The 22,204-nt window shown below is 43.3% G+C and overlaps 1 protein-coding gene across 5 annotated transcripts in view; it reads left to right on the top strand.

Moving 5' to 3' along the window:
• SAMD4A (sterile alpha motif domain containing 4A) overlaps positions 1 to 22,204 on the top strand; it is a 203,687-nt gene that overhangs the window by 117,482 nt on the left and 64,001 nt on the right. For all 5 annotated transcript variants that reach the window (XM_032875344.1, XM_032875342.1, XM_032875343.1 and 2 more), the window contains one exon: positions 3,638 to 4,156. In XM_032875344.1, the coding sequence (XP_032731235.1) occupies positions 3,638 to 4,156 (519 nt within the window). The remainder of the gene's footprint in view (positions 1 to 3,637; positions 4,157 to 22,204) is intronic.

Below are 22,204 nucleotides of genomic sequence, written 5' to 3'. Positions count from 1 at the left end.
ATGTATCTTATGTATTATAGAATCACATTTTACCTATATTCTAAACATTAATGTATCTAATTTATGGCCAAACTCTTCTAGCATGATAATCATTATGTATCTTTATGCTAATTTGCATACCCCCATTCTGCCACCTCCCCTGCCAGGGGGACTGGAGGCAAATGGCTTGACCTCTCTGTGCCTCTCTGTCCTCATGAGTAAAATAAGTCTGCAACAGGACCTACCTCATCAGTTCCTTGGGAGGATTAAATGAGTAATGACATGCAATGACATGTGCACAAGAGTGCACATAAACCCCATTCAACACCCTTAGCTGTGAGCGTTGCAGCTGTAGCTGCTGCAGGAAAAGTTCGATCCAGTAGTACACCTCAGAAGACCGCCCTCAGGGGGCAGCCTCACGTCCAGGTTCCCAATGGTAGTAAACAAAAGTCATGGTTGTCTTCCTGGCCACACCCCAGTTCCACACTACTCAAGCCCTGTCCCATTTCAGGCGTGGAAGGGACCAGGGCCAGGGCCCTTGTTTTCCTCTCCCCTTTGCTGCTAATCCCTGGCAGAGAGTGCTTACATGGAGATAACGTGGTTTGTTTGCACTCCGAGTCCTATTTATGTTCTGGTTTTGTTCCTCTTTTTTTTTTCCCCCAGGCTGACCTTTTGCAGAAGGGTAGAATCCCCAAACAGGAAAGTAACCTTGCAGAAAGCCAGGGTGTTCCTCAACCCCATGAATTTGTATTAAAACTGGTTCCTGAATTTTCTTTCTACACGTACATTTTCCAGGTGTATGCCAGCCACATCTGCTCATTGGGCTGGCATCAGACACAGCTGTATCTTCCTCTCGGGGCCTTTTGCTTCTTGCCAATAACTCTTTAGTTCTGTGGGCTTAATCAACAGATTTCATCTTTGTCCGAAGCATATTAATAATTAAAAACATGCCGGGTGTTTCCTGAAAATGTGTCGATGGGAAGCTGGAACAGTGCTTCCTCTGTCTCCCAAAGCTGCTTTAAAAGGGAGGCCATACTAATGGAATGCACCAGGGTTGTCTTTTGTCAGGTGGCAGTTAGCTAAATATAGAGTTAGGGAGCCGGGAGGGACCTGCTGAGGTCATGGGTGCCCTCCTGCCATCCTCTTTCCCCATCTGAATGTCTCTAGCTCTGTGGCTGGGCAGCCACACATGGCTTCTGAGCGCTTCAGCTGTGGCTAGTCCCAGTTAGAGATGTGAGGTCAGCGGTAATATACACCCTGGACGGCGACGACTTGATGCAAAGAAAAGAATGTCTAATATTTCATCGATGATTTATATTGATTACAAATTGAGATAATGTTTCGATATATTGGATTAAAGAAAATATATCATTAAAATTAATTTCATCTCCCTCTTTTCACTTTTCTTTTAATGCTAGAAAATTTCAAATACTGTGTGTGGCTCACATTACATTCTACCCAACAGTGCTTCCCTAGACCATCTATCTCTATTCTTCAGGTCCCCAGGACAGATATGATAAAGGCTTCCTTGGCAACTCCTCTGGGTCTTTTGTCACTCTGACACTTCATTTCTTCTACACATCCAGTCTTAATCTCTGCTGCTTCCATTTGAAGACTTGGACTTCAAATTGCTGAGTCTTCGTCTTCTTATGAAATCCCCACATGGAGCATCTCTTCCTGTTGTTCAGTTATAAGCCTTATTTTCTTTCACCCTTTGACTTTCTTTCTTTCTTCCTTTCTTTCTTTCTTTCTTTCTTTCTTTCTTTCTTTTCACCCTTTGACTTCCTACCTCTTCCAACTCTGATATTTTTTAATGACCTTCCCCGGGTCGTCTTTAGACTCTATAATTATTCTTAAACCTCGGTATCTGAACCCATCCCACATGCGTCTAATGTGGGACCCGATCAATGTAGAGATGAGTAGAAGGCATTACTTCCGCCAAGGAGTACTTGACCTGTCACTTTGATACATTACCATGCAAGGAGGGACAGATGCTGCTGGTAACAGTCTTAAATGATGGGACAGTTGAGGCTCCTACAGGCAAAGTAACATACTGAGGTCCCATGGCAAATTAAGTGGCAAACCTGGGATCCATGCCCAGGGTTGCCTGATTCCAGATCCCACATTTTTGCATTATATATCATGCCTTCCTTGCCTGGCAATTTTCTTTGGATATACCCTTGGTCTTGAAGGGCTTACGGTACTTGGCTGATGCATTTATAGCTTCTGGTCAACAATGACTCTTGAGTGTGTCCTGATATGTTTGTGCCTCACTAGAATCGTGAAGCCCTTCTGCTAAATTCCAGAGACCCCTTTTTGACTCTGTAGATACTGCGTGAAAGCCAGGAGGACTGCCCTGCCCTAGCCTATGTAGGGTAATCAGTAGGCCAGAGACAATGTCTTCAGGTGTCAGGAGTGACTTTTCAGGAAGGGAGCTTGCTTTCTAGTGGCTCCAGGCTCTGAAGATAACTACCAGTTTCCAGAACAAGCTACTTCTCAAAGGCTAGTCAAAGTCAAAGTACATTGTTTATCCATGTTTACCTAAAGGCAACAAGTTGTGTTTTGGGTAGAAGGGGACAGGAAGGGATCCTTGAGAGTGTGTCGCAAATGGATCTTCTCATGAAGGAGCCTTGAAGACATGACGCTAAATGAAGTCACCAGTCACAAAAGGCCAAACACTGTAGGTTCCCACTGATATGAGGTAACTAGAGTAGTCAAATAAATAGAGACAGAAAATGCAACAGTGGTTGCCGGGAGCTGGGGCGGGGTGGCGGGGGAGAAATAGGGACTTGTTATTCAAGGGTTACTGAGTTTCAGTTTGAAAAGATGAAGAAGATTCGGAAATGGATGGCGGGGATGGCTGCACAACATTGAGAATGTCCTTATTGCCACACAACAGTACACTTAAAAACGGTGAAAATGGTAAATATTATATTATACATACTTTACCATAATAAAGATAACTAAACAGGTCATCTATATGTAAAGAAAAATAGCTTTGCTTCTCATGTGTAATCAGAGGTGCCACCTGAGCTAAGTCTAGCTTTGAGATCTAGCTTTGAGGTCACAGTGGTTTTCTGAGGCAGCTTCTCATGAGAAAGGTGTAGTCTTACTTCACTGAGATGAGGGGAGTCCTTTCTTTTCCTGACAGATTTCTCTATCTAGGAAGTTTTACCACCTTCACACAAATGCCTTGGCTAGGGTGTAAACCACTTTTCCACAGATGTCTTCAGAAGGGAAAGCAGCCTGACCCCCCGCAAGGATCCAATGAACCTCTGACAAGACAACACTTCTTTCTCTGTGGAGATTTTCTTAATCCTTATCCCCTATCTGAAGGCGTAGCTAGGCTTTTCTAAGAACACCGCTCTGTAAATTCTATTTGATTGTACCGAAGTAGCTGTAGGCTCTTTGGAGATGTGAGTGGGAATTAGATTGGGCACCCCAACGTCTAAGAACATTTGTTCTGTGTTTCTTTTATGTCACTGCCTCCTGACAACCTGGAATTAGTTATCCAATCCAATGCATGGGCTGTTTTTTAAAAAACTTAGCCAGGATACATAGAAGGAGACTCTAGCCCATAGGAATTCTCTTGACAGTGTGGTGTTTCATGCCGTGGTGGGTGGATTTGCTTATTTGCCCTGTATATTTTCCCTTCCAGGAATCATTAACCAATGGCAACAGGAATCCAAGGATAAAGTGATTTCCCTCCTGTTAACTCATCTGCCTTTGCTGAAGCCAGGAAACCTTGATGCAAAAGTAGAGTATATGAAACTGTTACCCAAAATCCTGGCGCACTCTATTGAACACAACCAGCACATTGAGGAGAGCAGGCAACTGCTGTCCTATGCTTTGATACATCCGGCCACTTCGCTGGAAGACCGCAGCGCGTTAGCCATGTGGCTGAATCACTTGGAGGACCGCACATCGACCAGCTTTGGCGGCCAGAGCCGAAGCCGCTCGGACTCTGTGGATTATGGGCAGACACACTACTATCACCAAAGACAGAACTCCGATGACCAACTGAACGGGTGGCAGAACTCTCGGGATTCTGGGATTTGCATCAGTGCCTCCAACTGGCAGGACAAAAGCCTGGGGTGTGAGAACGGCCACGTGCCCCTCTACTCCTCCTCATCTGTCCCCACCACAATCAATACAATTGGAACCAGCACAAGTACAAGTAAGTTCCCTGGAAGCCCTCTAGAGCAGTCTGGTGTGGTGACTTGCTGTGTGTGGCGCGTCTCGCTGAGAATGTCTGCTCCGAGCCCCCTGTAACCCTGGGAGAGAGGGGCTCACTGGAATTGGCTGTGGGAAAGGGATCTTTGGATCCCGTCTTCGTTGCTCCTTTCATTCCGGAAAGATAAAAATGCTGGGGGTGGGAGGGGGTGGGTAAAAGTGATCAATGGTCCAAATATGGGTTACAAACAGACTAAAAAATAAATAAGAGAGAGAATAAATGGTAAAAGAAGGAAACTTCCTGTTTCCACAAGTAGAAATGCCTTTTACCCACATGCCTTTCGCCCTGGGGTTTTTGGATTTGCCAAGACACTGAGTTACGTGTGATTCTCTAAACCTGATTCTAACCCCTGGTTAACCAGACACCCTCATGGGATTTGTGCATTTTCTTTCTTTCATTTTTTTTTTTCCTTTTTCTTTCTTTCTTCCTTTTTTTTTTTTTTTTTAAATATATTTCACCCTGGAATGTTCCCTCCCTTGCATTTTCTGGTTTTTGTCCCCCTTGTTGGGGCCACTTTTTCCCCTGACTGGGGAAACAGGTCTGCTAACTGAGAATGCTGCTCTGTGCTGTGGCCTGGTGTGACTGCTGTGGCCTTTTCTCGCTCAGTCTAACTTAGGAGAGGTGGGTCGGGGACAGCTCTGTGGAAGGGGAGAGCAGAGAACAGCTTTCTGCTCCTTTGACCACTAACGCAAAGTACCCTGGGCACAGCCAGGACTAGGGCCAGGAGTCCTCTCTGCGGTTCCCCACTTAGGCTAAGCAAAGTGACAAACAGTGGCAACCTGGGACAGGGGCACCCGTCATTAAACGGAAATCCTTGATGCTAGTTGCTTCTGTCTGTGAATACAGTGTCAGCACTGAGATAACTTTCTCGGGGAAAAGCTTTTGTCACATCTTCCGTGCCTGTCAACATGCAGGACCCCCAATTAAAAGATCTAAGAGTAGTAAGAATTAACAGTGACGGCTTCTTGGCCTCAACCTCCACTCGGATCTCTCAGCTAATGGGCCCTTTGAAAGGGCTTTCTCAAATACATAGGAGCGTCGAATTAGAACTACATTAATTGAAATAACCAAGGAAATACTTAAGATACTGCGTTCATAAAGGTACAACATGAAATTTTTAATTCTCCTTTTTTTATTTTTACACCAAGATTTCAATAACTCATACATTTGGGGAATTAAGGGACTATTGCTCATTACTTGATAATGCAAGAGAGTCTGGGGGCGGTCTCTTTCGCAGACTAGTAATCCAGGGAACGTTTTCACTAGCTGCTGTGTGACAGAGAGCAGTGGCTGGGACTATTAAGGCAGACACATGAAGGCTGAATGACAGAGCTTTTTGGCCCAAGTTTCCTGGGTCAGGGACAGAATCTAGTAATTGTTACAGAACTCTTTGATAGCTGGGAGAGAGGCGAGCTCCAAGCTGCCTGCCTTCTCAAAACTGAATTTTATGTCATTAATCTTAGGTCATCCTATTTCTGTCTCTCCTGATTTGCACACTCAGGGCTATAAGTCTTGACAAGATTAGTACATTTGGGGTGGTTAGCAGATTGTCGTCAGTGGGTACTTTCATTTTTCACCATCGCCGCCCGGCCCCACAGAGGAGAGGAAATGCAGAGAGGACTGTCATGGCCTCCCAGATCTTTGGGTCCCTGTATAGTACTTGAGTAGAAAGAGACTTCAAGGTTTGACAAGATAACTAGATTACATATCTCAGGAAGAAGGAAGGGGCTGGAACCCTGTTTCAGAACCTTGGCAAAGAAAGCTGAGATCTATCTTCCAGAAACTTTCATGCAAACCCTTGGGCCGTGTCAACACTTGTATCTCAGTATCTCTTTAACAAAACAGTACTACTGTTTTAGTCTTCTGCATTGTCTATGGTGGTTAAATGGTGTTTGTCAAAGCTACAAATTTTGGGGTCATTCATTCATTTGTGCCTCTATCACATATATCCTGAGCACCTGGGAGGCGGTTTGACGAAGTGGAAAAAACAAGGACTTTGATGGGAGGCAGTTTGACGAAGTGGAAAAAACAAGGACTTTGATGTCAAAGCCCGACCAAGTGCAAATCTCAGATCTACAACTGGGCCAAGTTACTTAACCTCTCTGAGCAGGGTCTTCACTTGTAAAATGAGAACATTCCTGATATCTATCGTGGAGAGCGGTGGTGAAGGCACTTGAGATTCTGATGTGGATGGCCAGCCCCGGCCAGAGCTGGCAATGGCGTCTGCTAAGCGAATAAATGAGAGAGAGTAGGAAGGACACGGAGGAGCAAAGCGCTAACCCTGAACCACAGAATCTGTAACCGCATTTGCATCTCTGATCGTTACCTGATGAAAGCACCTTTCCCTGAGCCTGGGCCTTGCAGAGTAGAGTAGGGGTCCTCGACGATGCCATAACCTTTGGCCGTTTCACTACAATAGAAAATGGGTTGGGCTGAAGGCTGCTGGACCTCTCCTGCTGCACTGACGAGCTACATGTCTTCCTCCTTTCAAAACGGGAAAGATATTCACACACTACAACAGGATTATAAATCACAGTAAGAGAACAGAGATCAATTGGTGCTTCACATTTTCAGATTACCAACCACATTTATGACAGTTAATGAAAAGAAACTAACTAGAAGACAACTTCCTTACATAGTTTTTGGTTTTTAATCTTGGCTTATCTCATGAACGTTTTATCCTTTAGTCCTTACGCTCCAGCAAAGTGCCTTAGAATCCATGACCACCTCCCTATGTGGATCCTGAATCCTCCATTCATTGCAAACACTACCCCTGTCCTGGATGCCCAGCACTATGTTCGAGGCCATGGGAAATATAAGGAAGCTTGAGGAAAGTGATTCCCTTTCAGAGAACCAATATATAAGTGGAGAGAGAAGATGTATCTCTCAGTCTCACAATTAAAAGTGAAATCTCTCCCTCTAGCCAGACTACTGTGCAAAAGTTTTACATAATAACCCATGTGTTACATAAAAGTGCAGTTAAAAAAATAACCCCAGTAGCTGCCATCGGACAATATAGGGTTTTATCAGCGGAACAGGGGGTCTGTACTGCAAGGGCTGTGAAAGCGTAAAATGGAAAGATCCTTGTGGACCAGAGGGTCAGGAAAGCCTTTGCAGGTAACAGGTAATCCAAGTAAGCTGGGATGGAGATGGCAGGGGTCGGGAAATGCACTGACAACAAAGGTGTGGAGGTTGTAGTACACGGTCAGGGTTGGAAGACAGTGAGGAAGAAGGAGGGGTTCATGGAAGGAAAAGAGTAGTGAGAAAAGGCAATAAAAGTAGACTGGGATAGGGAATTGGAGAGCCAGGTAATCCAAGTAAGCTGGTAGAGCTCTAAGGAGTCCAAGCATCCCACAATGGACATGGCAGTGATATGAGCAATGCTGTAGGGGGACTGGTCTGCTGGGGGCAAACCAGATGAGTGAAAAGTGCTGAGTTTCCAAACCTTAGTTGTGCAGTAGTAAAAGTATCCTGAGGATAGGAATAGGCATGGAGCAGAAGAAGTGGGTCCTAGAATTGTTCCTAGGTGTAATTATGAGAATTAGGATTCAGTACTGACTGGGATATACATTATTGATTCATTTATTTGTTCATTCATTCACTTAGAATATGTTTATCGAGCACCTGCTATATGCCTGCCCTGTTTTAGGCGCTCAAGGGTGCATCAGTGGACAAGACAAAGATACTTTCCCTTGTGGAGTTTGCAGTCTAGAATATATAAATTATAATATATAAGGAAGTTATATAGTGTGTTAGAGATTGGTGAGTGACACAGAAATTAAAAAAAAAAAAGTAGGGTCAGGAGATCAGGCATAAGTGGTGAAGTGGTTTTAGTATTAAGTAGGATGGTAAGAATAGACGTCGTCAAGAAGGTAACGTGTGAACAAAGACTTGAAGGAGGTAAGGGGGTTAGCCAAGTGGAATAGTCCAGCCAGAGAAAAGGCTTAAGCAAAGATTCTAAGATCTTTTCCCAGCTTGTTGGGGAAAAGAAAGAAAGCCAGTGACTAAAAGGGAATGAGTGAGTGAGGTAGAGAGTGGTGGGGGTTACAGAAGTATCAGGGAAGGACAGATCCTACAGGGCACTGCAGGCCATAGCAAGGACTTTGACTTTTGGTCTCAGGAAGCCAAGAAGCCATTGGCGGGTTTCTGGCAGACGAGTGACGTGGTCTGGCTTACATTTTAAAGGGATCATTTTGGCTGCTGTGTTAAGAATAGGCTGTACCAGGGCAAGGATGGAAACACAAAGACCAGTTCAGAGGCTATTGCAGTAATCCAGGCAAGACACTGCTGACTCTGACCAGGATGGCTGAGGTAGAAGAGAGAAGAATGGTCAGAGTCTGACTGTATTTTCAAAGTACAGCCAATGGGATTTCCTGATGAAAGAGATGAAGTATATGAGGGAAAGAATTCAAGAATGACTCCAGAGTTTTTGCTTATGTAGCTAGAAGGATGGAGAAAGTTTCTATTAAGTTTGAAAACAAGATTGGGAGTTGTGTCGCAGGTGATGCATCTAGGAGCCCATGAGATGATCAGATATGTCTCATAGGCATTTAGATGTATGAGTATGCAGTTTGGGAGGGGGACTGATCCGAGATAGACATCTGGGATTTACCAGCACAGAAGTAGTATTTAAAGCTCTGAAATCAAATGAAATTCCCAAAGCAAAGATGTAGGTAGAGGAGAGGACCAAGGACTGAGCCTGGGTACTTCAACATGAAGACTGAAGAAGAGGAGGATAAAGTAAACAGAAACACAGAGAAACCATTGAAGTCAGGAAAAACTCAAGTGTGTGGGCATCTTGCAAAATGAATGAAGAATGTGTTTCAAGGGGGGAAAGTGATCAGAAAAAATTCTGCTAATACATCCAAGAAAAGGAGGACCAAGAATTAACCATTGGATTTATCAAAAAGGAATATTAGAGATAAATTGAGAGTACTTCACACATGGTAGGCATTTAAGGGATCAAGAAAGTTGAGTTAGTGATGCCAAAGAGAAAAAACAAGGTAGGGAGAGAAACCAGCTACAAGCTCAATTTTGGAGTGTGTTGAATTAGAGAAGGTGCTAGAACATTGAGATGGAGAAAAATATTTAGAGGGCATTTAAAATGCACATGATGGTGCCATGGGAAGTTTTGTAAGGAAGGGATTAGCATGAGGCTAAGAGTAGGGGGTGAAAACTAAACCCTGTATGAGGGAATTAACCTGTTTTCATCCATTTAAGCAGAATCAAGAGTTACTTTCATCGGTTGCAGGCATTAAATCAAGTGAGATCACATAAGACCTTTGAGCCAGACCTTCCATGAGAAAGCAAAGAATGGGTTGGGACAGTTGAGAAGTCAATTAAACATTTTGGATAGCATCAAGGTGTTTCCAAAGAGCGGTACTGTACTTTTCAGTACCTCACTCTCCTTAAGGCTATTCACGGGTCTGACCACTAAAAGCAAGAACAAGCAGATTCTTCTTCATGAGCCCATGGGACCAGAAAGAACCAAGGCATTGGCTGTCGCAAACCATACACAAGCCTTAGTCAACTTTGTTTTGGCCATTATAAGCAATTCCAGTTGTAAAGTGCGTAGAACCTGGCTTAGCATCTCTACGTCTGCTTCCTGTCTGCAGTCTGCTATAGAAAAAAGTAAACCATTCAGGAAAAGAACATTCAGGAAAAAGACCTCCTGGTTTTCTGAAGAGCCCATAGAATTCCCTTGTGTGGAGGTCAGTGCCACCTCTTTTATGACAGACTGCCTTTCCTTTTTTTCTTTACTTTTTTTTTTTTTTTTCAGACTGCGTTTCTAACCATTTTCTACTCTTTGCTGGTGGACGTGGACCTAGAAAAAAACTATGTACTATGGTTATGAATGAAAGAAACATATTTCTATTCAAATTGTTGTAATACTTGATTTTTCTTCACATTCTTTACATTTGGGTTTGAAAACATGCTGCCCTTTGCTCAGCCTAGTATGAGGCAAGAACTCAGAAACTTTGGGTAATAGAAATTCTTCAAAAATGTTCCATTTAAACTGCCCACTTCTATAATCTTATGGTACACTTTGGAACCTTAGTATTTCTTTTCTTAGTCTCAGTTGATTTTTCTTGTAATAAAAACAATACCTTAAAAAATATTGGCACCAGAGATCATGAAAAGTAAATTAATAGTGATAGCACACTGCTGTGTATTGTTTGATATGTGCTGGGTACCATTCAAAACCCTTTCCACAAATATTAACTCATTTAATCCTCATACCTCCATGATGGGGGTATCACTGTTATCCCCACTTGACAGAGGAGGAAAACTGAGGCACAGAGAGGCGAAGTCACTTGACCAGTGTCACAGACCAACCAAGTTTAGATAAACCGGGGTTTGAACCCAGATGGCCAGGCTCCAGAGTCTGGTTCTGAATCCTCTGCCCTTCAGCATTTTCTTACAAGACCAGCAGCCATTCCAAGCTCATTCCAGTCAGTCTCCTTGAGGAAACATGACTGTCTCTCCTAATCCTACTCCCAGAGATCGACTCAGTTACTAGCTAGTAGACCCTTGTTTGACTCTTACTCTGAATTTGCCACCGCATGGTTCTCAGTGAACAGATCTAAGATCCTGCCAAATTGTACCCCCCTCCCCAGTACTTTGCACTGACCCTGATGTTTCAATGTCAGCCCTTAGCATTCTGTGTCACAGTTCTTGGCTGACATGTTTACCTTCCCTTGGGGAGGCAGACTCCTTGGGGACAAGGGATATGTCTTCTCGATCCCTCTTTCCCAGCACCTAGAACACTTGCGTGGCTCAAAAAGTCACAGAAACTGTGGAGTTGGTCATTTCCTGGCACACGTTCAGCTCCCATCTTCTCATGGTAGCACGTCTCTGTTAGATTCTGGCTGTCTCATGCTCGGGCCAGGTGTGGCCTCCCAGTCCTCCTCTGTAGACCCCTCAAGGCAGCCACTATAATTCAATAAGAGATGGCATGTGAGCTGAAGCCTGTCTGCCGCCCTGCCGTAAGTGTTTGCTGAACAGTAGGAACTTAATAAATTCCTGGGCTCACCAGGCAGATGTTCTTGAAGTTAATGAATTTCCAAAATAAACGAGAAAACATCCTTGGGAATTCACTAAATATCTGGTGATAATATTGATCATTTTGCCTTCTGTCATAATCCTCAAAGTGACATTTGTCGTTACTCTTGCTTTTTTTTTTTTGCATGACTTATTTTGCCAACTAGGTCTCAAGACTAGCAGACGTTTAATAACATACTGTGATCGAGATTGTGGAGGTGGTTATATGAATTTATTCATGTGAAAAAAAATGCCATAGGGTTGTACGCAAATTTATAAGCACCCCCTCCCCAGATATGTGTACAAAACTCCTGAGACCCAAAGTCATGTCCATAATTTCGTTAATTGTATTGCGTAAATGTTGATTTCCTGGGTTTGGTTTTTTTTTTTTTTTTTTAAGATTTTATTTATTTTTTTTGACAGAGAGAAATCACAAGTAGGCAGAGAGGCAAGCAGAGAGAGAGAGAGGAGGAAGCAGGCTCCCCGCAGAGCAGAGAGCCCGATGCGGGGCTCGATCCCAGGACCCTGAGATCATGACCCGAGCTGAAGGCAGAGGCTTAACCCACTGAGCCACCCAGGCGCCCCTGTTTGTTTTTTTTTTAAGATTTTATTTATTTATTTGACAGAGATCACAAGTAGGCAGAGAGGCAGGCAGAGAGGGGAAGGGAAGCAGGCTCCCTGCTGAGCAGAGTGCCTGATGTGGGGCTTGATCTCAGGATTGTTAAATCTATAGTTACTTCAAAATTAAAAGTGAAAAGAAAAAAAAAAACTACCGAGGCATCCAGTACCTGGATATTTCTTGGGCTTTTGACCTTGTGACCTGGCCTTCCAGAACCGTGGAGAGTCCATTCATTTATGGGAAGGAGAATGGCTAGGCCCCATGGAGCCAACACCTGGAAAAAAACCACTCCAGCAGGCAAGGGGAAAAGTGAGGGTGACATGAGTCTCAGGGAAAGTGGCTCCTTTGGGAACCCCTGATCCGCCACTGGAGAAAACCCCTCCCGAGCCCATGGATTGACCCCTTCAGCCAGGGCCAACTCCTTCAGAGACATATGTTTGGTTCAAGAAATCCTCTGCCCTTCAGCATTTTCTTACAAGACCAGCAGCCATTTCAAGCTCATTCCAGTCAGTCTGCAAAAAACCATCAGAACTCAGGTATTCAAGGGAAGGTACCTACAACTGTAGGTAGCCTGACAGCAAGTGAGGTCTTGGGAGTGGCCTCTTGGAAACTGAAAAGAAAGGGCAAGGCCTGCAGACCCCAGTTCTTCTTTGCAGGCTGCAGGTCTTCTCCGTCCCAAGCCACTGGTGCCGTATAAATAAATCTTCATGGAATTATTTTGTCTTTTACCAACATACTTACTGGTTGGAAAATTTCTTCCTCCCCCAAATCTAGCCAACCTGGCATGTAACTGAAAAATTCCATTATTTCCTTAACCCCTCCTTTGCTCTTCAAAGAGGTAACTCTAGTTGCTTTGCTTCCTTTGAGAAGCATTTATAACAGCTGGCATGATATATTTTTAGCCTCAGCTTCCTTCCCCTTCAGGGGAAACTTTTTTTTTTAAGCATGGTGCTGGCCTTCTGGATAGTACGGTGTGAAGGTGGCTCAGCAAGATCTCAGACGACCTGATATTGCCACTACCTAAGGCTTCCCTTCCAAGTATCCAGAGGTCTTACAGGACTGTGCTTTTCCTCACCATGCTTCATGTTCATTTTCTGGGGCAACAGTCAGAAATACACTACAATAAGCAAGAAGTCTGCTGATTTATTGTGAGTCAGTAGAGATCCTACTGCTAGGGAAAAGTCAAAGACCTCCGTGGGCTCCATGCACCTTGGGTCGGGAGGCTGTGCCATCCGTCCCCTATCCGGGAGGATTTTTCTTCGACCCTAATTCCAGGGAGGGTTATTAAATACTAGATGAGCTATGTTCTAATTCTCTACTGTAATGCAAAAATAGGATGGGTTCTGGCTGGGATTCATGGCTTGGATTGGACTAGCCTGGAAGAAGGGAGGGAGGAGGAAGAAATGAACGTGGTTTCTTTAAGACTTTTTTGAGCCCAGTAGTCTATTTTTTTTTTAAGATTTTATTTATTTATTTGACAGAGAGATCACAAGTAGGCAGAAAGGCAGGCAGAGAGAGAGAGAGAGGGAAGCAGGCTCCCTGCTGAGCAGAGAGCCCAGCACAGGGCTCGATCCCAGGACCCTGAGATCATGACCTGAGCTGAAGGCAGAGGCTTAACCCACTGAGCCACCCAGGCGTCCCTGAGCCCTGTAGTCTTATGATTTCTATTATTTCACAAGATTTAGGGTCATAGTATAACAGAGGCTGCTCCACAAAAAGAAAGACAGATAGGCAGAGAGAAAGAAAGAAAGAAAGAAAGAAAGAAAGAAAGAAAGAAAAGAAAAGAAAAGAAAGAAAAAAGAGGAAAGGAAAGGAAGAAATTCGACAAGAAAACTTTTTATCTTGTACTTATTTTTCTCTTTTTTCACTTTTAAGACTTCCAGGGACAAATTCAGTTTACGTTGAAGAAAGATGTATCGTGATTGTAACTTAAATATATACATTATTGTGTGTGTGTGTGTGTGTGTGTGTGTGTATTTGACATCTTTAATATCAGGCAAATTAAACCCTTGAATTTCATGGTTTCAAGTGAGGTTGAATCTTAATGGCAGTGCTTACTGTCAATTCGGGGTATATTTTCTAGCTCCCCAATACTGTACATACTGTTCCTGCCACCCCCATTCTCAACATTCTATTGGGTAAAGTACGGTGTCCAAGTATAGGAAATCTGTGGATAGGTATCTGGTATCTGGTATAGGAAATCTCAGGTATAAGCCAATTAAGTGAAGGATATGGAGATGGGGAAGCAAGGAAGGCAGGGAGTTCCAAAATCTGGAAAATGCTATATAGGATTTTCTAACATACCCTGGAGGAATCATTCTTTGCCAAAAGTCTGGCCCATTTCCATAGACGAATTCCATGGCTAGAATTAGAGGAACCAATGAGAGCACAGGGTTTGCTGTACAGATTTGTTTCACAGCCAGCCTTGCTAAGATGCATCCTTTCAGAAAAGCCCAGCAAATCCATATGGAGCTAAAAGATTCATAACAGATTATTTTATACTTCGGTCTTCTCCACTGCACAGGAAAATGTTGCTGTGCAAAGGGAATTACAAGGCTATGTGGCACATTAGATATTCAAGTTTGGGGTATAGATGACAGGGCACTGTCCATGAAGATCAAGAACATGGCTTCAAAGTCAGATGCTGTGGTTTTCATCCCGTGAGTAGGTGTGTGGTGATGGACAAGTTACTTGGCCTCCAAAGCTCCTTTCTTTGCCTGTGAAATGGAACTGAATTTCAGTAGGAGACCTCTTAAATGATTTTAGCAGGATTAGTAGTTGATGTGTTAATTGTAATAGGTGTTTAAAGCAGGGAATCATAAAGGAATAAAATCGTAAATATTAACTTAAAGCCTGAATACATACCTTCTGATGCTGCTTCTGTGTAGAGTGATGGACCTTTCCTTAAGGATAGCGCTCTTGACTGTGGCTGCTCTGTCTTTCCTGCATAATTCACACCCTGGGTGCGTGATTGTCTGTGATCTCTTCAAAATGGAGCAAGAATTTGTGAAGACATTAACCAAAAAAACCAATCAGAGAACAGAATCTTTCTAGACTTTTTGTCTTTTTATCATTCAGCTTATAGTTTTCTCACTGAATTCAATGGATTTTTAAGCAAAACAATGACTATTTCTAAAGCGTGTAACACAGTTTTTGTGCAATTAACTTTTCTATAATTCCTTTGTCATCATCTGTTACACTTTTCTCAGTGACATATTTACAGTAAGTACAAGTGGCATAAACAGTTTTGGGGACAAAATTAATGGACCCTTGGTGCCCCTCCAGGTTTGCTGGTGGGAGCAGAAGTGCACAATTAAATGTCTGTTGAAGAGTTGGTGCACCATGAGCATCAGGAAGTAGTCTGAGGGAAAGGAGGGTACTGGTTGGTCTAGCAAGTTGGTTAAATGAAGATGAATTGAGAGCTACTTAGAGTTGTTGTGAGGATTTATTTCTTTAAAATATAATTTTTTTCATTTTATTTATTTATTTGACAGAGAGAGAAACAGTGAGAGAGGGAACAGAAGTAGGGGAGCAGCAGAGGGAGAGGGAGAAGCAGGCTTCCTGCCAACCAGGGAACCCGATGTGGGGCTCAATCCCAGGACCCTGGGATCATGACCTGAGCCAAAGGCAGACACTTAACGACTAAGCCACCCAAGTGCCCCTGTTGTGAGGATTTAATGAGAAATGTGTGTAGAGCACTTGCCAGTAGAGATGCTCAACAAATAATAGCCCTCATTATTATTATTATTTCTGTACTCATTGCTAATGCTGATATGGTAAGGATGGCCTCTTCCACCACGCCAGGCTCTGCCAGAAATGGGGGTGGACTAGGCTCCCTGGGGCAGCCCTATGACAAAGCTCTTCTTCTATGCTAAATTGAAATCAAGATACTTTGACTTAGCTCTATAAAGAGCTGGCCCTCCACACGTCAGTGTACCCATAAGGATCGTTCCAGTGATTTATCTTAATGCCTTAAAATGGACTAGAAAAAAACATGAGTAGAGTAAGGTAAACAATTGTTGTTGCTTCTTTGGGATAGATTGCTAACAGGAATAATTTTTTTTAATTAGTGATAAGTATAAGGATATTACTCAAATTTATAAAAATGATCCTTGATGGGGGAGGTGCCTGGGTGACTCAGTCAGTTAAGCGTCTGCCTTGGGCTCAGGTCATGATGATCCCGGTGTCCTGGGATCCAGCCCCACATCAGGCTCCCTGTCAGTGGGGAGTCTGCTTCTCCCTCTGCCTTCTGCCTCTCCCCCTGCTTGTGCTCTCCCTCTTAAATAAGTAAATAAAATCTTAAAAAAATAAAATGATACTTAAGGAACAGAATTGGATTTACGAGAGACAAAGGAAGCTATGCATATAGATACAGGCCAGGGAAGTGCTGCCGGTCCCAAGAGTTTAAAATATTTGGAAGGAAAAGAGTGTGGCATAGTGAAAAGAGCAGTAGGTTGGGAAAGTCACCCCACTTCTAATTCAGGGTGTGTGATCCTGCAATCTTGGGGACTCCCACATCTCCATGAAGGCATGAGGTTGGATGACCGTAAGGACCCTTGTTAGTATTTGGATCCTACACTTCTAAGGTAGGAGCTGATGCTGTTAGGTTGTGGTGAGTGGGGGTGGTGGTGGGTGCTGGGCTGGGCTGGTGTTAGAGCAGTGGCACCTGCCAAAGCCAGGGGGAGGCTCCCCAGATGTACTTGGCATTAACTGCACTCTCAGTGAGAACCTGGTAAGATTTCAGTTCCCGTCGTTGTTAAAAGAATGTGACCACCAGTAACTGCTCGCTGGAACTGAAAAGTCTGGTGGACAGGGACTGCAGGGGAAACACTTTTTGAAGTGAGTACCGTGATAGTGGCACATACCACTTACTAAAAATAAAAAAGATATAAAATGGAAACAATATGAAGATGTTCCCGAAGAAAGAGAGAAAAAAAAAGATCTAAAAGAAAAGGCAGGGTGATCTAGCCTGGAGTCATAAGGCTAAATAAGGAGCGATTTGATCAATGAGAAGGATATCAAAGCACGTTAATAGGAAGGGCGTTACCATGAGTTCCTTGGTCTCTGCTGTATAGAAAGAAAAGAAAATTGGGAACAATGATAGGTAAAGATCTTGGTGGTGATGAGACTCCAGAGCATGTTACAATGACAAATGTGGGTTTGCTGTCCTGTCAGGAGTTAAGACACATCAGAGGATCAACAGGTCCTGTTGCCCAGTGCCCGCATCACAGACGACCTGAGAGCCACTCTTTTTTTGTGATTGTGGCATCATCTCGAGGAGATTCTTTTGGGAGAAAAGTGGACTGCTTGAAGGTTCTTTGTTTTCAGAGATCTGGTACACATTCGGCATGCTACTGGTTATTCCTGTGCCATTAAGTCAAATATTTCCACAGAGGAAGTGGAGACATGCAGCTTTGGGGCTCTGTGGCAAAAGCTACTACCCATTTTGGATTAAAACACACACACACACACACACACACACACACACACCCCAACAACAACTTTTGCAATACCCAAGTCAAAATAAATTTAGACATGTATCCCTCAGTGCCAGTTTCCTGAGGAGCAGTCTCTGAGTGGCGTCAGTGGAGGGCGACAGCACCCAACACTATCTCACGCAGCCCGGAAGTTGCGCTTCCCAGCGGAAGAGGGATATAGTGGTGGCAAAGAAGACGACACTGAGCACCCTCTCCTAATCTATCATTAGTGCCAAAGTGAAGCCTAAGGAGAGAACGTATAATATAGACAAGTCTCATTTACATGCTGGGTACATTATTTAAAAATTGCCTGAAATGACCTTTATTGGAATCAAATCATTTTTCCTTTGACCAGAACTTTCATTTGGGGTACACATTATCTTGGTTTCTAATTGATCTTCATTGGCAGGAACTCAGTTCCTGAGATTTTCTATCAAAGTTAATAATTTGTGAAGTATCTTAGGATAACAAATATTCAAAAGTTTTCATTGGGTGATTTTTTTTTTTTTTTGGTAATGTGTATTAATAGTTCTCTTTGCTACTAAGGTGGAATTCTTTAGGTGGCTTTTTTTGGTTTGGGTTTGCTGTCTCTAACAAGTCCCATTTATATGGCATTGGACAGGCAAGGTAGGCGGTGCTCTAAATCACACCTCAGGCCGCATTTCTAACTGTGGAGAGTGCGTCTCTCCCCCCCACCCCCCCACAGAGAGAGCTTGCTGAGGAGAGATATTGAGGGCGGGGCGGGGTGGGGGGGTGGGGGGGAGTGCTTGGCTAGAATAACGCCTGGGTCTGGATCCACTGCGTGCAGTGTGAGACCATTTAAGACTGCAGCATGTTTGGGAAGTTGGAAGAGTTGGGGAATAGTCATTAGGCCTCAGGGAGCTAGGTTGTGAGGAAGGGAATTATTCACATATGTTCATCATTATCTAAGAAATTATTCTGTGCCTGTGATATTGTTATTAACTGCTGGTTTTAGCAGGATAATTTAAATATCCCAACTGAATGTTCTATTTAAGTATTATTCTAAAAGCCAGAGCTCACTGCAAGTGTAATAATGGCATCTTTGGGTAAAAATGACCACATGTGTACATTTGTTTACTTTTGGCAACGTAGCTCCAAATCCCAAAGCTCTGTGAGCTCAACTTCAAAGTCGGAGTTTTTGGTTCCCCAAAGTGTCTCTACTTGAGGTGTGAGCTGGGAATGTGATTGAGGCCAGCCAGTCCCTAAGGCTGGATCTGAGCTGCAGATCCTCGATTCAAGGTAAGTCTCTGTGCATAGCTCACTGTCGTTAAGGAATAAGAATTGTCAGTACTCGGAGAGGGTAGATGTCTTGCGAGCAAATGATGTGTTGCTTGAAGGCTTTCTTTTCAATCTATGAGATTTGCAAAAAAAAAGAATGGAAAACTTTGTATGGTCACAGTTCTTTCCCTAATTTTCTGTGGGTGATCTCTCTCTCTCTAGCTAGAGACAGCTGCATAATTTTTATTTGCTTTTAGAGTTATTCTCTTGCTCCTCTTCCCCAGCCACTCAATCTGTATGCAGTTCCGAGAGCAGGCTAATTATGGGGTACTAGAGAAGCAGTTGTTCAGAGAAAAGCTCTTTAAGCGTTCAACCAGGAGGGCTTGATGCCGAGGTCACACTCATGACCCTCTCCTCATTCACGTCCACACGTCTGCATGGGAGCAGCCTTCCATCCTTTGTGCAGTTGCAAGAACAAACTTTTTAGAAAGGTCAACACCAGAAATAAATGCTTTTTCTGACAGGATGGAGCGAGCAGAGGATTTCTTGTTTACTTCTTGGGTCTTCACTCCAGAAACACAGCCACGGATTGGCCAAGAGAAAAGACAAGGGCCTTTCCTTAACCAAGGCTTTGTCATTTTGGCTGTCCCTGCAATGGTTTGGGAGCAAGACGCTTTACACACTCAGGGGTCAAACTCTCAAACTGATGTGACTCCAAGCAAAAGGGCTGCTAAAATTCCTTGACCCAGCAGATTGCTTTTGCTTGCAGGTCAATGTTTTCAACTCCACTTTATTATTGATTAAGTAATGGTCTGCTTCCAGAGATCCTCCTACCCTGTGAGACCACTCTGCCACCCTAAATGGTATGGACTGAGAGAAACAAAGCACTGGGGAAAAAAAATGTTCATTAGGAACCCTGACTTCAAGGGGAGGGGAAAGGATCCTGACTTTGGGAAAGAAGAATGCAAAGGAACACCTTTCCCTCTGCCTTTCCCTCATTTAGATCAGTTTAGACCTAGGCCCTCGGAATCATCCAGATTGGCAAAGATTTGAATGGGCCCTTGGAACCTGGAACTCTAAGAAAAACCATCTTGATACCCGGATTTCTCTTCAGCCTAACGAATCTCTAGAATCCCAAAGCCAAGCCTACCCAATTGGAACTTTGGTGGAATTTCTAACTCAAATCAGTTCATGATGATTGTGAGGAATCTCTAGGAGTTCTATCTCTAGGCCTGTCACACAGTGGCATTGGTGGGAGCCTTCCTTTGGTGCTGGAGAAATTTGTTTCTAGGATTGAAGGGAGAGTTGGGGCAAATGACCCAGCACTTCCCAACATTCCCTCCTTTGTCATACTCTGGTGAATTCGGGAATTCGTGCTGGTGGCACAGATCTGGCAGGGTCATTAGTGTGCTAGGTTATAGAAAGATAACAGAGTCCAGAAAGATCTCAGGCAATATCAGTTGTGGTTCAGAACACATGCTTTGGAGGCAGACCGACCTGCGTTTCAGTCCCAGTTCCACTGATTACTAGCTGTGTGACTTTGGAGAAATGCCTTAACCTCTCTTGGCCTTGATTTCCTCATATTATAAAGTGGGGACTAATCGCTACCCATGAGTGATTATGAAAGTCTTCTGGGTGTTTCCCCTTGAAGATATCCCGTGTGGAGTCTCCTATCCTTCTATTTCAGTCCTGGTCTAAAAACTTGTTCTTCATTTAAAAAAAAAAAATTTTTTAATTGTTAAGTAGGCTCCATGCCCACTGTGCACCTTGACCTCACAATCCTGAGACTCAGAGTCACATGCTGTACCAACTGAGCCATCAGGTACCCCTAAAACTTGTTCTCCTTTAATTATAGAAAAGTTTATCAAATTTTAAAAATATTTTCCTCTCATTCATTCTATGTTCTCTTTTCTAGGAACTCCTTTTAATTACATAATAACCTTTCTCTAATGATTCTATTAACTCCTTAATTTTTCCTGTCCTATTTCCAATCTTTTTGTTCTGCTTGCTAGATGATTTCTAAGACTTTAATCCTCCAAACCTATTATACAATTTTTAATCTCTGCTATCACATTTTGCTGTTGACAGAGTTTCTTGTTCTGTGAGTGTTCCTTTTTGTATTGCATTCTGTTCTTGTTTCATGGGTACAAAATCTTTGCTAATAGCTGTGAAGACATGACAATTGAGTTTTGGAGTCTTTTTCTGCTCCCAACCTTGTGCTTCCTTGGAGTTTCTTTTTCGGTTTGTTTTGGACCCTGTCTCTCAAGTGAGAGTCCTTTCTTTTAATGGGAAGGTGCTAGAACCTTATATGTGTGAATTTTACCACAGAGAGATCAGATAAGGATATGGACTGGCTGCTTCTGTTGGAGGCTCACACAAAACACCAGCCATAATTCCTTTCTCATGGACCAGTCCGTTTCCCCTAGAGGAATCTTTGTCTCCTCCTGGAAGATTCAGGCCTGACTGCAAGAATTCTAGGAGCTGTTATGAGAAAGGTGCCAAGATAGTCACTTGATTTTATGGGGTGTGGGAATCTTTATGTGAGAATCTAGGGGTCTCCTTGTGCTTTCGATATACTTTCTACCAAACCTCCTATTTTGGCCCCTCCCTGTACCCCTGCCTTGAAAGATACCTGGTCTCTGAGTTCGGAACTTCTTGGGATTCCTGTGGCAGGAATGGTCATGCTTCTCCTTCCTGTGGACATACATGTCATCTTTCTTTGGTCTGCTGAGTCAGTTATCCCATGTCCTTCTGTTTCCAGTTTCCAAAATATCATTGACTTCTGGTGATACCCACGTCGTCTTCTGTCATCTCGCCTGAACTCTTTTCCTTATGGGTTTTTGCATTTGCTGTCATTTTAGTGAGCTTCCAGAAAGAACAGAGGAACAACTGCATAAATTGGAAATCTGTTTTAATTTGTTTACTTGTTTGTGATCTGTCTCTTCCACTTGAATATAAATCCCAAGAAGTCAGGGGTCTGGTCTTGTTCCCTGCAGTATTCTTATTGTCCAAACCCTGCCCAGCATATCACAGATGTTGAATAAATACTTATTGAATGAGTGCATGCATGAATGAAATACTTGTGATACAGATCTCTTTGTACAATGTCTATATCCCACTAAAAAATAATACCTTACCTATAACTATTTCTGTCTTTGAGGATTAGGCAGTGAAATAAAACTTTATGATACTCATAGCCATTGATACTAAATGGGGATAAACCTGCTGCTTTTTTCTTTCAAGTTTTTTATTTATTTTTTAAGTAGTCTCTACACCCAAAGTGGGGCTTGAACTCACGACCCCATGATCTAGAGTCACATGCTTTTCCAACTGACAGCAAGGCACCCCGAATCTTCTTCTTTTACATTAAGATCTTTAATGGGGAGTACCTGAAATATCTTTACCTCCCCTAGAACTTCCTTTTCAAGTGTGAACTTTTCCTAATGATGATCTTCTCACCATCAATCTGGATAACTGATAGGGTGTTGCCTGTTTCCATTAAAGCAAGGGCTGGATTTGGATGCTAAGAGACTGTTGGAAGGTCCCATGGCCAAGTAGAAGGATTCCTGGAACTCAAGCTCGGTGCCTCTCATTTACGATGTGAACTCTACGAAG

This window comes from Lontra canadensis, unplaced genomic scaffold, assembly GCF_010015895.1.
Source record: "Lontra canadensis isolate GAN:19392208 unplaced genomic scaffold, GSC_riverotter_1.0 scaffold55, whole genome shotgun sequence".
Lineage (NCBI taxonomy): Eukaryota > Metazoa > Chordata > Mammalia > Carnivora > Mustelidae > Lontra > Lontra canadensis.
The sequence above is the reverse complement of the archived record's forward strand: the minus strand, read 5'-3'. Positions and strand labels throughout refer to the sequence as shown.